This window comes from Palaemon carinicauda, chromosome 20 (assembly GCF_036898095.1).
Source record: "Palaemon carinicauda isolate YSFRI2023 chromosome 20, ASM3689809v2, whole genome shotgun sequence".
NCBI lineage: Eukaryota > Metazoa > Arthropoda > Malacostraca > Decapoda > Palaemonidae > Palaemon > Palaemon carinicauda.
The window spans coordinates 31,490,722-31,508,175 of NC_090744.1; the positions used below are offsets into that span (position 1 = coordinate 31,490,722).

General features: G+C 35.6%; 1 protein-coding gene across 1 annotated transcript in view; it reads right to left on the reverse strand.

Moving 5' to 3' along the window:
- The window catches only part of LOC137660260 (uncharacterized), a 284,924-nt gene that overhangs the window by 21,061 nt on the left and 246,409 nt on the right, over window positions 1-17,454 (reverse strand). The window contains exons 7-18 of the mRNA XM_068395010.1: window positions 16,805-16,893; window positions 16,338-16,542; window positions 15,784-15,944; window positions 13,828-13,933; window positions 12,808-12,930; window positions 5,725-5,927; window positions 5,402-5,565; window positions 5,151-5,239; window positions 4,440-4,621; window positions 4,217-4,321; window positions 3,841-3,976; window positions 91-228 (exon numbers count right to left, since the gene is read on the reverse strand). Of these exons, the coding sequence (XP_068251111.1) occupies window positions 91-228; window positions 3,841-3,976; window positions 4,217-4,321; window positions 4,440-4,621; window positions 5,151-5,239; window positions 5,402-5,565; window positions 5,725-5,927; window positions 12,808-12,930; window positions 13,828-13,933; window positions 15,784-15,944; window positions 16,338-16,542; window positions 16,805-16,893 (1,701 nt within the window). The remainder of the gene's footprint in view (window positions 1-90; window positions 229-3,840; window positions 3,977-4,216; window positions 4,322-4,439; window positions 4,622-5,150; window positions 5,240-5,401; window positions 5,566-5,724; window positions 5,928-12,807; window positions 12,931-13,827; window positions 13,934-15,783; window positions 15,945-16,337; window positions 16,543-16,804; window positions 16,894-17,454) is intronic.

Genomic DNA, 17,454 nt, shown 5'->3' on the forward strand with positions numbered 1-17,454 from the left:
TGCATCATCCTAAAATATAAGCAATTTTCTAAACAATTCACTTCTCAAATGAAAAAAATTATATCAATAAAATCATGTAATTAGTATTACCTTGAAGCACTTGTTAATTATTTCTTCTGCAATGCCAACAGCTTCAAAAATCTGTGCTCCTTTGTATGACTGAAGAGTTGAAATTCCCATCTTGGCCATTACCTTTGACAAACCTCTCTCCATTGATTGTATGTAATTCTGAAAGGTAGACAAAATTGAAGAAGTTTTAATTCCATGATTATCTAATTCTTAAAAGAATAAATACACAGTATATGATAATTTGGATTTAGACAAAAACAGAATTTTAATAATAAAATTGATTTGCATACTCTCCTGATGCTCAAAATACTACTTCTCCAAAAGCTGAGTTTATAGACATTTATCCCTAAATTTTTTATGAAGTTTTCCATTTTCTTTCCTTTCAATAGACATGCCTGTAGTAAAGTAATGAGACACTTGCACAGCATTTCCCAACCTATTTACTTTTCTGGAACCCTTCCAATAAACTGATTTTGACGTAGGAAATATCTATATTTGGGCTCGAGCCATGTCGTTCTGATGGAAGGTGCCTTCGGCAGCTTCCTACTACTGTATAATATTCCTGCGAGTGATATTACAAGAGAATTACCATTGGGTATCACGGGGTTCTAACCCCCGGAACAACTATCCAAAGATATAGTGTATAATCGGGGACATATCCGTAGATAACCATAGATATCTGCACCCCCAACAGACTCAACCCAGTCTAGTCAACTAGGGGGAAGGATAAGTGAGAAGCCGTTAAATATCCTCTCCCCCTATGGTGCCCCCGTGCGTCATCTGATGAGCTTCCAATAAGAGTTGCATCCCAAGAAACCCCTAGATTAGCAAGTATTTATTTTTCATAAAATTGAAAAAAAATATATAACAGATTTAGGTAAAAATAATTTGTCTTTCCGAAGTTTTAGTTACAATTTTTGTCAAACAAATCTACGCATTTTTAAGATACCTAGTTTAAACACACAATAGCCAGATCTATTTTCCAGTTTATTCGTAATACCGAGTAAGAATAACTAAAAGCATTTGCTGTCAATGTTGAAAAGATAATATCAACCAAGGTATATAATGCATACAAAAAATATATTGACCAATTATGAGATTTGCTTTTTTCAATGTGAAACTTGTGATTGTCTTTTGGAACACTCTAGTGCTTAATTGGATTTTGGATCTTTGATAAGGCAACACACATCTTCAACTGAAAGGGACACTTGCTTTCCTGACTTTTTACTTTTCAAATGAGAAAAAGCTTGCTCACACATGGAAAAAGCTGAATAATTGTGGAAGAATTCTTATTGTGTATTTGAGAATTGAGGATATTCTTTCACTGTAATCCAGAACTTGTTGAAGGATAAGCAGAATCCAATACACAAAGTTCATCCTCTCTTAAATTGAAGACCTTTGGATAGGCAAAACATTCAGAGAAATTATCCCTAATAAAATCATACTCTCTGGTTGAAACGTAAAATGTTGAATTTTTATTTGCACCTCTTCTATGTGGGTTTGAATAAGGCTTGAAATTAGCCGTTATCCATCCTCACTCTCAAGCCCCTGCAGTACCTAAAACATTACAGGTTTCTTTATGCAACATGTTTTTTTTTTTTTCAAAGATTTAGTCTTACTTTAAATCCAAGAATCATATTACTTGAAGTCAATAAAGTTACTCCAAAGTCTTGCAATGACTTATTCAACCGATTTATGTTCTGAAAAATATCTGCCATGTGGATTAGGGTAGCTTCTGCAACCATTCCTCATCTTCAAAGCACTCCATGAATTCAGACTTATTAAATCTTAAAAAGTACTGTAATTCTAATTTCAGCTCAAACATCCTGTTTGGAACTACTCTTATACACAACCACAGAATTTCTGTATGTAGCTGGAGATTTGCCTCTTTGTCTAGGTTTTCACACAACTAATTAACATTCTGCAATAAATCAAATTTGGTATCGCTATCAAAAATTATTTTCAAATCATCTAAAGCTTTTAAAACCAACACTTTTCAGTGAAGAAAGCAGTATGTAGTGACAACGTTGGCATTCCTTGCTTTACAAGAGAAATGAAAACCACTGACCGAGCCTACCATCAATGGAGCAACATCAATATACATGCTAACACTATTCTTCCAGTAGAGACACTTATTTCTTGATACAACCACTTGAGTTATTGGCTCCTTTGACTGACCAGACAGTACTACATTCGATCCCGCTCCCTGGTTATGGCTCATTGTTTCCTTTTTCTACACAAACACCGAAGAGTCTGGCCTATTCTTTCCACATCCTTCTCTGTCCTCATACATGTGACAAGATTACCAAACCACTCTTCCGCACTCCAGAGGTTGACTATTGCACTGTAATTGTTCAGTGGCTATGTTTCTCTTGGCATGGATAGAAGAGGCTCTTTAGTTTTGGTAAACAGCTGCTCTTCTGGGAGAAGAACACTCCAAAATCAAACCATTGTTCTCTAGTCTTGTGTAGTGCCATAATCTTGAGGGTACATTCAGGAACACTATTTCTATCTTATTTCTCTTATATTGTTTATTTAAGTTTTTACCGTTTATAGATGAAAGATCTACTTTAATGTTTTTGTTCTTAAAATATTTTAATTGTTTATTACTTCTCTTGTAGTTTGTTTATTTCCTTATTTCTTTTCCTCACTGGGCTACTTTTCCCTGTTGGAGGCCTTGGGCTTATAGAATCCTGCTTTTCCAACTATGGTTGTAGCTTAGCTAGTAATAACAATATGCAAATAAAATATTGACTAACTTCTTGTGCTAGTTTCAGGCAGTTTGCAAAAATAAGTTTTCTTGAACTTGTTGACAAATCTTGTGAAAGCTATGACTTGGAACTTCTTGGCAAAATATGTTAACTTATCAACCTAAATAGAAAAACTTATTAGTTTATCAAATTAAAGCTCTTCAGCATCACAGGACACCTCACCAATGCTTCAATCAATAGGATTGTCTGGTAGTAAAACATTTTCAACTGCTTGTACTACATATTGTCCCCTTAATTTATCTCACCACCTGTAAATTTACTTTTTTCCAAAAAATTTCTATACATCTATAATAAAATGAGGATCCAGACAACCGACTTTTCTGCCTAGTAATCTAATGTTCAGAGGAGCAACTAAGAAGGGTTCAGGGTTCACTAGGTGAAGGATTTTACGCAATCAAGGAAAAAACCGCTCTACCAGAGAATCTCTACTAAGGATCAGTGTACATTCAGAACCCTTTCTAAATTAAACACTATGAGTACTTGGGTCAATTATGAAAGCTGGGTTAGGGTAAGCACCATGGCTGTGAAATTATCCTTACCAACTCACTGGCTTTCTGAGATTAACAAAGGAAGCTAAATAAGTTGAAAGCTTTTAAGTCTCATCACTAACAAAACTTTGCTGGTTAAGTATTAGAGAACTGTGCTGTCACGTCATATCAATTCTGCTATAAGAAACTAGCCGTGTCTTCTCTAGACTGCTAAACGCAAGATTCAAGCACTTGAAATGCATTAAGTTATCAAAATCTGGAATGGGACAAGTTTTACAATTGCAGTGGAGAGAAACCCAGCTAAACAAAGAACCCTTTAGTTTCTCACCATTATCTGCTAGTTTATTTCATAGCTTTACTAGAGGCATAGTGTTATTGAAATCAAAGAAATTAGAAATGTCTTACATTTTAGGGTAAGCCACAATAAAAAGCTTCTGGAAAGGAAGCAATATGAATATCAGAGGAGGCTCATATAAATAATAAAAAGAATTCTCAAGTTCCTTAAACCATACCTGGAAAATTTCTTTATCTGAAAGATTGGCGCTAATGACACCTTCTGAACGCAGTGTGCTCATAGTCTCAAATACCAAATAGGGACAAATTGCATCTGCACCATAGCCAAGGAGAACACACATGTGGTGAACCTCTCTGGAAAATTTAAATATCATTTAGAAAACACAATACTTTAAGAAAATACCTTACAGTTAATTAAGGACCCACACATTTCCTTGGAAAGTTTATATTAATGTTTTATAATTCGGAAAAATTAAAATGAAGACGAAGGACAAAAATATAAAATAAAATTTCAAATATATGAAGAACTGAGATTAAATGAACTATTAAAAAAGTTTTTATATTACATAAACTGAAATACTATTGACATCATACCTGGCTTCTCCCGTTTCAAGGAGCAGACCGACTTTCATGCGTTGCCGTTCTTCAATCAATTGATGGTGTGTGCAGCCGAGGGCCATCAGAGCACTCACGGGTAGTCTGTAATAATTGATATGATTAGATATATGTGGACAGTTTTACCCTAATTTTGATTATAATTTATAGTTATAAAAGAGTTTTTCCTATGATCAAACAGTTTATTAACTAAAATCTTTACCTTTCTGTTCCAGCCAAACGATCAGAGAGAACCAAAAGCTGGTATCCATCATTAGCTGCTTTACAAGCCTCTGAAGCAATACGGTCCAAAGCTGGCAAAAGACCTGCCACTCCTTCGGTTACAGGATATGTGATGTCTATCACGTAAGTCTTCCAGTTCCTATGTTTTGTTGATTTAATTACCTATCGATAAAAATGTTCAGGCTCAGTGTTTTAAACAAAAGTAACAGCCGTGACCTCAAAATCAAACCATTCTTGGAGTTCACAATGTATTAGTTTACCAATAAATTGATAAATAGATTAAATAGGCCTTTATCCAAGCCCTAAGAAACTTTATACATTTTAGCATGGCACAAATTCACAATATTTTTCATAGTAAGTAACAATCCTATCTTTTTTTTTTTTGAAAGAAAATAAGTTTTCATGTCTGAAAACAATTTGAATACAAGTAACAATCAATATTATTTAGTGCTGTTATAAAAAAAGTATCTTTTATTACAGATTTGTCAAAATATTTAATGCAGATGCAAACACAAACTTTTCAAGACTTATAAAACAATTGGAACTACCATTCAACCAAATTGCAGTGCAAATATTTATCAAAATAAGAGTTGAAAACCACACTAAAAAATAAAATTAAAAAATATTAACGGACAAGTTCTTCCATTATATCCCTCAACTTAATACCAGAATAAAAAACGATAAAAATTACCTCTAAATCTTGTAGGGAAAGTATGGGATTTGTCAAAAAGAGACGATGACACTGAAGTGCACTTGGTTCTAGGATGTTGGATTCTGGACCTGATGGGAATAATTTTTTAAATAGCCTGCAGTACTGCCTTGCATCTCTAAATAATTTAAGGCTGGTCTACTGTCACATACCACAGAACAAATAATACACTATTTCACATTTAAAATAATTTAACAATGAGTTGATTTACCCATTGTAATAATAAAACTTACCAATTGGACATGCAAGAGACATCACAATCTTCTCACGGAAAGGGTCGATTGGAGGATTAGTAACTTGAGCAAACAATTGCTTAAAATAGTCATACAGAAGTGGCTGGAAATTAGAAAGGCATGCCAAAGGTGCATCATTTCCCATGGAGCCCAAAGCTTCTTTTCTGAAATTTTACAAGAGAAATTAACTAACACCCCCTCATTGACAGCAGCAGCAGCATTGTCTATGAAACAGAATCTGAATAATACTGTACCCATCTCTTTCAATATGTACCTCAATTAAAATAATAAGACAAGCCAAATATGTTTAAAATCCTACATACTGAGTTGTAACCATTGGCAGTAACAGCATATTCAGGGTTTCAAGGGTGTAACCAAACATGGACAAACGACGATCTCCTCCAAAGGTCCTCATTACGCCAGAGTTTTCTTCAATACCAGAAATCCCATTCATGTAGCCATTGGTCACTGGGATTTCAGAGTTCAGTTCACCTTCATGGACAGCATACAGATCTTCCAAAGTGAACTGAAATGTAAATTTGATATGAATCTCACTGTACAGTATTAAACTTCACACAGCATAATACATGTGCAGCATCATAAGTCACTTAATGAATACAGTAAAGCACCAAATTCAGTTGTCAATCACTTGCACAAAAATTCATTCTTAAAGATTATTAATTAGCACAACAGTTTTCTTTTTTTAACTCTGATTCCTTCTACTGTAGGCTACATGGTATCTTGGATAGAATATTTTTAGAATAGCTGTTGGTAGCATATAATTTTCCCTCCAACTGAAGCAAACTCCCTATGGATAAATAGTACTTCTCCAGAAGCTTGGTATATCAACGTTTACCCCCAAAAGTTTATAATTTTTTAAAATTTTCACATGCTCCAGAAAGTAGTGACACAATCTATTGGTTAATGATAGCAAGCCAACAGTTTGCTGTTCAGTTCTGAAGTTCAAAGTATTCACCATTCTTTGATACAAGTAAGTAGGGAGGAAGGTGGGCTTTTATGTGAACATCAGATGAGTATAGGAATAAAAAAAATTTCACTGAACAACTTTTGATGTTAATATTTCTGACTCCCACACATTGATCGAGGCAAGATGCCAATGAAGGAAAAAGATAGATCAACAAGAAATTAAAAGTGCATAGCAAAATTAAAATTCTCGATTCAGTTGGTCTATATTTAGTGTTAATCATCTTCAAATACCAGAAAAGAAATTTATAACTTATTTAGCTCAAAAAATATAAAAAACCACAATGCTAACAGTCACTACAGGACCTAAAAGTCAATAATCCATATGAGAAAGTCAGGACTCAAAATAATGTCCACCAAACATCAAAACTGGTATGTTATCGACAGTCTCTAAAATTCTTTCCAAAGAAACCTTTCAGCAAAAATTAAGATATGGATTAATTCTAAAATCTAGAACTTTACCTCCAAGGCTCCAAACTTGGTGGAATTCTGGAATTCTGTAACCAAACTTTCAACAAGAAATTCTAATTCCACATGGCTAATGTCCATAGCTTGTTCAGATATTCTGTACATCTCTTAATGAACAAAAATAGCTATTTTCAGATGAAATACAACTATTTCTAATAAGGGGAAGGGAAAAAATCAATTACAACAGACTTTAGTATTAAAATAATTCAACTAAATGAAGAAAGAAAAGACAATCTTACGCTCCTGAAGCTTGTAGTTCATTATATGTTTAGCTGTTAAATCTATAAGCGAGACTAATGAGATAGTTTCCTCAAGATTCAAAATTTAATCTTCTAACTAAATTTGTAAAACCACATCCCATTCCTGACAAGCAGACCTAATTAATGGAGGCCTATTAATACTGACAGGCTTGAATATAGCCATTATAGTACCTGAAAAGTAGATGTCTAACTCCAGATGCTCGAATACCAAATTTAGCCTTGATCTATAACGTATAAAGGTTGAGACTGGAAATTCTTTCCCTAAAAGGACACCTTAAAAGCTTTAACAATATAAACCTAGCTTAAAAATCTTCAACAGTATAAACCTAGCTTGTTTGGGTTACTGATACATTCTTGATGTGGTAGACTGTCTTTTAGACCTATAAAGGACACTATACAGGGTTGTGAAAACCCTGGGTTCAATTAAGTCATCAAAAGTCCCCAAGTGATTGCTGTACATGTAAAATAGGTGTTTGGGTGAACCATCTTTGAAATGGCCCATGCAAGTAGATTGGTTAGTGCAACAACCCTCTTGGGAAATTTGACAGCAGATTATCTAATTCTGCAGATTATTTCTCGTGTGTTCTAAACAAGCATATTTTTGTCACTGGTTCTCAGGCTGTCCAATAATTGAGTCAAATAACTTTCCTCAAACTTTACCACAAAACCAATTAAGGCTGATACATCCTAACCAAATTGAAGGCAGAACAGGAAGGATACCCTTCTACTGAACTCCTTTGGTTTCAGATGTGGTCTAGTGATGACATGTCTAAAGTTACCATTAAGGTCTGCCTTACCACCACTGCGTAGTGAATTTGATTTGTATTATCAACTAGATAATAATTATCTGGACAATCTACTTTACGTGAAATAACAACTAAAAGCAACCGGTAAATAGATTGACCATTAAAGTTAAAACTTTAAAATGACTATAATCATAAATATCAGAACAACATCTACCAAAAGTATTAAAATATCATGAAGGTCTTGGTTAAAATAATTTGCCATTGACATGTAACAATACAGGAAAAAGACCATAATTCAAGACTAAAATGGCAATGATCTCGAAATAGCCTTACTCTGCAAATGGAATTATTTATAAATCTCAGCCAAAATTAACTATCTACCCTTAGGTAGTTAATTTTGGTTTTATTAAATACTCTATGACAAATTTAGAAAAATTATTTGTATTTTTTCCTAACTATACATACCTGAAGCTTTTAATGTAGATAGAATGAGCACAAGCTGGTGTTCAGGCCATAAAACCTCTAAGCGAGGTGGCAGCCAAACTCCCGGCAGAAGCAGGGGACTAGCAGAGGTCACTCCCACTACTACCTGCATAATCACTAACTTAACCACTTGGGCTATTGCATACAGAACTTCTGGGGGAAGGTGATGGCAGGACTAGTATGGGTAAAGAGCTTCAGGTTTGTATAGTTAGGAAAAATAAAAATTGTTTCCAAATGTCACTTGTTCCGACCGAAATACAAACCCTTGTTCTTTTCGTCGGATAAACGTCTATAGGTGGGTGGAAGTCCCTTCAGCTGGGTTAAAACTTGCCACACCCAAGCTTAAGGAAGCATAGGATGGGGATCGTGACACATCGTGAACATTCTTTCCCACCATGAACCTGTTGGTCTTAATACACCAGAGAGGTAGATGGTCTGTGCAGTAATGGTCAGTGAGAGAGGGACCAAACTGACAATATCTAGGTTTCTGTAAAACTTCAGGTTTGACATTATACACAGACCTAAATCCCCCAGCTCCCCCTTGCCAGGAGATTTGGGACATGACTAAATACAGTAAGTGTTAATGGGGGAACCAAGAAATATTTAAGCAATCAAGGAAGCTAAACCACTTGATAAGCAGCCACCACAAGAACTAGAGAAAAATCTAGGGAGCAATCCAGTGTCTTGAAGGAAGTGGGTGGTGGAGATCGTGTGACGCTTCCACGCATCCGCTTATTACACCTGCAACACAGAAGCGCTTGTTAAAGTAGAGAGAGATAAATTTGAGAAGTCATTTGTTCAATATTTCAAGCACAACCGAGATGGAAGATCCTGACGTCTGGGTAAACTCATGCCATTGATCGGGCCGAGTGTGAGAAGATCTAGAAATAAAAGTAGTACCAGCGAGTTGGAAGTTCTCATGCGATAGTGTCACCAAAGCATTAGCATTTGAGACAGGGTACTGGAGGCACAAGCTTCTGTACTCTATATGGAACATCCTTCCAGGGGGTTGAGTTTATGGTACAGCGCTGCTCCCTCATAACCATAAAGAGGGAATGGTTCAAGTATTGAGCGACTACATTAAATTTTTCTTCCTGTGCTAATCAGATCCCTTCCTCCTCCTCTATGATATGAGTGCAGTGAAGAAACAGGTACAGCACTGTAATGGGTACAGATGCTATAGTTCCTTGGTAGCTCAAAGGTGATAAACCCTTAAGGCACGCTTGTAAACTCTAATCATTATTCCAGATCAAGTGGTTCTTGATCTCATGAATCCCAATCTTTTTAACCGATTATAAGTTTCGCAATTGCTGGAGAAGATCGTAAGGTTACTAACCTCAGAAAGTGATCATATGGTTCCCGATTACAGTACACGTATGCAAAGTTCCCAATTGTGGTAGACTATCATAGTTCCCAAGCATGGTAGAATATCATAAGGAACCCGATCCTGATGACTAGAAGATATGTGATGGCGGCACACTGCTAATCCTATGGGAAAATGATTATGGAGAACAAGCACTGAGGAACGTTGCCTCAAAGATGAAACACAAAAGGGAAGGGCACAAGGAAACCTCACGTTTGTGCTGGTATGATCTAACAGCTGATACACATGATAAGAACAGTCCTTGGTTCCTCTTCCATTATATCGTGTAATGGAAAAGGATGGAAAGCAGAAGTTCTGAGACCTGAAAATTACTGAAGAAGATACATGAAGTGTGATCACCGAGCATCAAGCAAGCACAGTGAATACATTAATCTCTTGACCAAATGTTTCCTCGGGGTACTGTATAACTATTTCCGGTACACTGGTTGACGAGGGTCTTTTTTGTTCCCATCACATCAAGAAAACTAGAGTTCAGTTTTGTACAAAGCAGAGTACAGGGTATTATCAACAGGTGTGCAAGCATTTTTATCCTGAACTGCTCAGTGCTGGGTACACTTGGTATGAACCACTCAGCACTGGGTATGATGTCAGTAGGTACTGGTTTTCTTGGTACGTACCACCCTCTCGTATTCAGAGATCATCGGAGACATATAACTACATCGGACCTATTTAGACTACTCCTTCCCCTTCAAGTATAGTACAGTATAGTGGAATTATTCGGTTGAAAATACTGTACTGTACAGTACTGCATTTAGCACGAGACAGACCATGGTTGACAAACAGCATGTACCAATATCTGATCCCTAAAGAAAGACTACTGTACTCAACTTTTCCCTCACTCTTTGAAAAGCTAAAGGGTACTCTTGCAGGTAAGGAAGATTATGGCGAGGACTTGACTCATAATGGTATTGTGCAGGCTCGGTAGCTGGTGTGTAAGCACTTTTTTCTCACAGCAATACGTATTTTTGGTGAAGGAATGTTTCCAGTAAGCATTCTCTCACCTTACAAAATTTACTCGCAATCGTAGACCTAACAAGTTTCTTGCCTTACTAAAAGGAGAATGTGAGCTCTCAGTGGAAGAGCACAGCTTTCTAGGGAAACGTGAGATCTCATTAAAGGGTAAGCTTAGCTTTCTAGATGGGCGCATATAAACAGTATAGTATTCTCGATCTGGAGAGAACGCGCCAGAAGTAGAACACTCGAGCATGAAAAGGTATGACATCAAGATTGGACGAGTGAGCGCCAGGTAGGGGAGTGCTAGTGGGGTAGTACAGTATTGTACACAAAATCAGAACATGTGTCAACAGGTGTTCGTGAGCAGGCTTGCACAAGCATGTGAATCCTGGAAGTCCAGTGAATGAGCGCGAATGGAAGCAGGTGAGGTGGGGCTCACGTAGATAAAAGTTCTTACAAATAAATGAGGTGGCACTCCTTTAAAAGCGCACGATCATGAACAGGCTTGGTGGCACACCTTTACGTGCACAGTCAAATTAAAAGTGAGCAAGTGCATAGTAGTATTTCAATGGACATGCATACATACAGTAGTAGCATGATCATGCATATTAGCGCACAATCTAATCCACTCTTTCTTTTTCCTCTGTGAAGGACTTCGCTACACACTCCCAAGGGAAGAGAAAAGATAGGAGTCACATACATGCAACTCTTATTGAGCTGTCTTAAAGGACTAAATCATCAAAAAAAGGGGGAGGGAGGTGAAGGGCAGCTCCCTTTAATCTTCTGACTGTAAGTGTGCCCTTAGTCTGATGAATGCGTGATTCCACATGTCAGCACTAAGTGACAAAGGTGCACCAGATGTGAAAAAATAACTTGAAGTTCTCCTATTGATGGACAGAAGGCAACGATGTTTCATACCTTAGTTATGGTGACATCATCATCACAAGTACACATTAGCGAAGGAATAAATAGCAAGAGGAATACTTTTAACAGAAAGAGAATAAGTGTACTGTACTGTATCTGCAAGTTACATAGAAACTGACAGGAACAACAGAATGTGTGTACTGAACATATCAGTAGGTTACATAGAAATTGACAGGAACAGAACATGTACTGTGCTGTATCAGACCGTTACATAGAACCCGTTACCATTTGTGTTCATTAAATTCCCTCAAACACAACATACTACTAAAACTAGAAAAAAATTAAAAGCCAGTTGACGGGACCGAAAGTACATCTTTACTTTTTGGGGGTTAAAAACAAATTTGCTACTAAGTGTACTGGCTGGGGGTAGGGGTTCCAAGCCACCCACCAGCAACTACTAACACCTTGTTATGCTGTAAATTTTAACAGCAGCATTCCAGCCAAGGTAAAAATCACTCCTATTCAAGAACGAGGGTTCGTTGTCATGTATCAAGACATTTTCCCCAAGAAGAACAGTATGACATCATACTCTTCACAACAATTATTTAAAACAAGTGCTTTTCCAGAGCAGAAATGCTTACAAATTCAGTTGAAAACAAAAAGAAAAATTACAGTATCATAATATGGGGAGAGGATACAGTATGTTTTGATGAAACCACTGCAACAGAAAAACTTGAAAACTGGAAACTGTTGAGGTGCTACTTACCATTACCAACTAGATTTTTTTCTGGGAGGCATGTAACTTTTGAAAATGGAGAATGGATATTTTACTTATATAAATTTTGGGGGTAAATGTCTATACGACAAGCATCTGGAGAGGAAGCAATATAAACATCAGGGGAGGTTAAAAAATAATTCACAATAGCACTTTTTTTATGGCCGAGTAGATGAGGCAAAATACAGTACATAGTAGTACTGTACTCTTATGAATATACAACAAATTGTGCGGGGGGTTAAAGTTTTGAAAAATCAAAAATCCTTATGATGATCTTACCATCTAAATCCAGGTAGGCATGGATAAAAGAAGCTCATTAATATATTTGTTTTTGTTTTTCTAAAGGTATCCAACCAAAATTTTGTAACAGTAACCAAAACGAGACTAATATATTCGTAATGCTGAACCCTAATGACATAACTAATGAAACTATTTTGATTAATAAAATATATTTGTGAGATCTAAGTATCAAGAAGTAACTGCCTCACCTGTTCCTTGATCCAATCTCCATGTGGCCGAGATCTTGCAATCTGAAGCTTCAGCTCTTCATCACGAGTGACAATTTTTTCCACAGTATCCACCAGCAACATTCTGCCAGGTTTTAAGCGGCCCTGGAAGAAAACATCGAGAGATAAGAAATGATTCTTTTGTCATGTAAAAGCCAGGTTGAGACAGGTACAATCACTTCAAAGCAGCTATGAGAACTTGAACAAAACAGATTACATGATTAACAATAATCTCAAGAGCTTAAGTAACTATTGGTAAATGTTAATGTTCTCTGAAATGTTAGTCATCATTTCCATTAATTCCTTATAAAAATGTGCCTGGCTCATCCATAGATGTGGTAATAAATATATTTCTGCACAGCTCTGGTTATACAATCTGCATCTAGGTCACCTTTTCTGCACCACCATCTGTTCCTACGGCCCTGAAACTTTTAAAAAGGTGATAATGGGAGTTTACAATGGTATAGTCATAAGAATGAGTAAAAAAAATAAATTATTAAAAAAATTCAGATTCTCAATCAAAAAGGAGGAATTATGATGTGGTGTGTACGTATGCAAACCTCAATCATCCTCTTACCTGCTACCACTTACCTTACTACTGATGGCAGTGGGAGACTTTATGAACAATCATGTTAAGACTTAAAATCTAGCACAATTTTAAATGAAAGACAAATACAATTTTCAATACCACTGGGAGATTAAAGGGGGTTATGATATACTCAACATGATTCTTCAAAGAATCTTGTCCACCACAGACACAGCAATCTCTCGCTGGCTTTCTGCTACAACGCATCAGGTGAATATGAAAATGAGTCGGCTGAAATTATGTCATGAGAATGGTAATGATCTTTTCATCAAGATTTCCTGAAATGATGTGATTTTATGAGTGGATGGAAAATGAAGATTGCCAGGTGGCTGGAGACACCCTCTCGTCAATGCCACCCAGCTGGTCAGTTGGCTCATGAATTTATGAGCAAGCTGACAGATGGTGGCTCTGGTTACCTTCTGCAGAATATTCTCAGGCTCTGTGTCATAAACGCCCACTTCAGACGCCATAACCAGCATTCGATCTTTGGTGACGTAATAGCGAGAGGGTCGCAGTCCATTCCTGTCGAGGGGAAAATTCGAAACGAAGCTGTTAGTCGTCTGCTTTCAGCATCGCCTAAACTGTGTATAGTTTAGAAGCATCCAAAGAACGAAGCAAATTGCATTTTTAAGGACACCTAATATTACTGGCCTCTTACACAATTATGCAGCAAAAATTTTCTGAAAATTCTGAAGGGTACATTTTATGAAACAAGGATGTTTTTAGTAGAGTTCACTGTTGTGTACCATAGCATTAATATGACGCATTATTTTAAGTAACAATTTATTATTTTCAAAAATTTGTCTAGTCCTATAAAAATGTACATTGACAAAGTGTAGTGCTTCTCACCATGACTGATCTGCATGCAAACTGTTCTACACATTCATACATTGTGCATTGAAATCAAAACCTATTATCAAGTTGCCTATTCATTAACTCATGATTTTGTACAGAGATTATATTAAGTAAAGATTATATTAAGAAAAAATAACTGGTCCTAAAAAGGCAAAAATCAAAGAATGAACTGCAATTATGGTAATTAAAAAGAAATGAGCAGAAACATTTGCCCTTCAGAATTTCAGAAATTAAAAATAGCAATAATTATGATCACTTTTGAAAATTTTGTGAATGATAGCTTAAATGGTAAAATTAATTAAGGAACACCTATTATGCTACGGAAAGTTAACTAAAAGTTAAAGTGATGAACATCCAAAGCTATCTTCAGTTTCTATATTTTTAATGTTTCATAAAACACTTGATAACATATGGCATGGCAGTGGCAATATAACTATTTTTAAGTACAGTATAAGCAATATATGTCAAATATTATATCCATTCTACTTGTAGTTATCATGTGTTTCTAGAGTAAAATATGTAAGGCACACCAAAATTCAGTATAGTACAAGTTGAAACAAAAATTTCCCAGTAAAGTCAAGGTATTACAAAATTAACATTGTTTATACAAATACACAAGAGCACAAAATAAAAATCAAATTACATCAAGAAAAAACCTTATTTTCCCATTTCAGACTACAGTATGTATAAGAAAAATGGGAACATTCCTCAGCTATTTATAGGCTCCAGGGGAATTTACATTTACAGACTATGTTCTGTCTTTTTTTTTTTGTAAGCACATGTACTATACTATATTTGATGCAAGGGCAAAAGGGAAGCCTAAACTAACAAGGTAAGAGATCAGTCAACAGTAGTTTGGTAAGCTTTTCCACAATTTATTTGAGCTATTTCCCATGCAGTCTTTCCAATTATAATATTTTTCACACTAGTAAAACCCCAAGTTAATGTATTTACACGCCACCTCAAATATAATCTTAATTTTAAAGTCTGCATTTTCTATCACACATTCATGGTGAACTAGTTGGCGACATTAAATAACAGCACTGCATGATATTCAAAATCTCTATTAGGCTTTTCATGAAAAAAAAAAAACTCTTGCAGTTAAACTTTAACTTACTGTATTTCTTTTTTCAAAACATACCGTAACAGAAAAACTTATACCTCTTGAAATATGCATAAAGCGTCAGGAATTAATTAGTACAGCTCTAGCAATACCAACTATAATATTCTATTCAATAAGTATATTCTTTCTAAAATCTAGTTAGAGTTGAATAAGAGCAGTATGTTTCTTTGAAATGCACCACTAAATTATCAAAACGGCATCATGCAGGCTATGATTTAACATACCATTTTAAATCTAAATGAAAAAATGCACAAAACTCTTGTTTCAAACCAACCTCCAGAGCCTTGAGTGCCCATTGTAAGTACTGCACTCATTCAAGCTTCAATTGCCATGCAGCTCTGTTCATGTGGACTAGAGGGAGATCAAACTATACATAACTAACAATAGGTCTTACCGATCCAAGATGGCACCTATGTAGCGACCATCAGTGAAGGTCATGAGAGCAGGGCCATCCCATGGTTCCATTGCACATGCTGCCCATCGGTAGAAGTCCTTCTTCTCTGGATTCATGAGATCGTCATTCTGCCATGCTTCAGGAACCATAGTCATTATTGCCTGTGTAAAAAAAAATTACTTACAATAGTACACCCTTATGCATTAGTATAAAATTCAGTGTTGTACTAAAGCTCGTCTTTGATATGAATAGAACTATCTAAAAGGTACGGTTAAGTATTAATCCTTCCACTGCCTGTGGTGAATTTAAGGAAACTTCTGATTTAGCAAAATCTTTTTATTGGAAATGTCTCATCAAGACCTTCCAACATATACCAATTTACTATGATTTGGGTGACTTTAAAAGATGGTTCCCTTTTTCAAATTTTAATTGTCAGCAATGGCAGTGAAAGGTTCAAGGTTTTTTTTTTTATCAAAAACTAGCTATTTAACAATATTATACACCATACTTAACCTAACAGCAACAAATTTAACAAAGCAACTCATTAATCTAACCTCTGGCAGAGATCGACCTCCAGCCATCACCAAGAACTCTAAGCAGCAGTCGACTGCTCCAGAATCCGAGAGATTTGGCTCTACTACGGGGTACAGAGAAGAAAGTTCATCTCCAAATTCTGAACTAAACATCACTCCTTCTCGTGCTTTCATCAAGTTAACATTTCCTCGTAAGGTATTGATTTCTCCGTTGTGAGCCATCAACCTGTCAATTTATAAGAATTTTAAACTAATATAAAACTTCACTTGAAATAAATCTACGGGATCTAAAGGACTGAACAATTTCTAAATAATGCAAGCATGAAAAACAATTAATGCAGTATTTCATTACAGTACCAGATAAAAATTTAAACATTATAATACAGAGAAATATATGAAGCTATTCAACAACATAACCCCTTTATTTATAGAACACAAAATACTCAATTGTTCACACAAACCCTAACATGTCACGGCAAACTACTTACCTTAGGGGATGAGCCCTTTCCCAGGATGGAAAAGTATTGGTAGAAAATCTTGTGTGGACAAGAGCCATGTACGTCGAAAACTTAGGATCCTGTAAAACAATTTAAAACATGATAACCTCATACTCAGGAGAGCAAAACTCTACTGGGTTTCAAAATTATATATACAATATAAAACTAACTACAGTATATGTGCTGTATACTACATATAAAAACAAAATTCAAGACTGAAAAGGAAATTCTAATCACAGGTCATTACTGTGTCAAGGTTAAGTTTTATACATTGACATTAGAAATATCCAAAAGGGCAGAAATTTTATTAAAACATCAGTTTTAATAATCAACATTAAAATCGTAATGGTCTCATACCTTCTATCAAATAATTATAGCAAAAAGCTATAAAAAATATGGTCTTATTTTGCAGTATCAGTTACAAATATAACTCCCATATAAGTCCACAAATTTACCTTTGGAGTGCCATTTTAAATGTAAGAATCTGAGTTAGCAAAATAATCCTCTGTTTAAATCCTGTTCACTCTAAAACTTGTAGCTTGTGAGGAATATACAGTACGGTGGAACATTAGAGATTGAATATTTCTCAGTTTGAAAAATATTTTCAAGAAAATTCTGCTACTGTCATTGAACTAATTTTC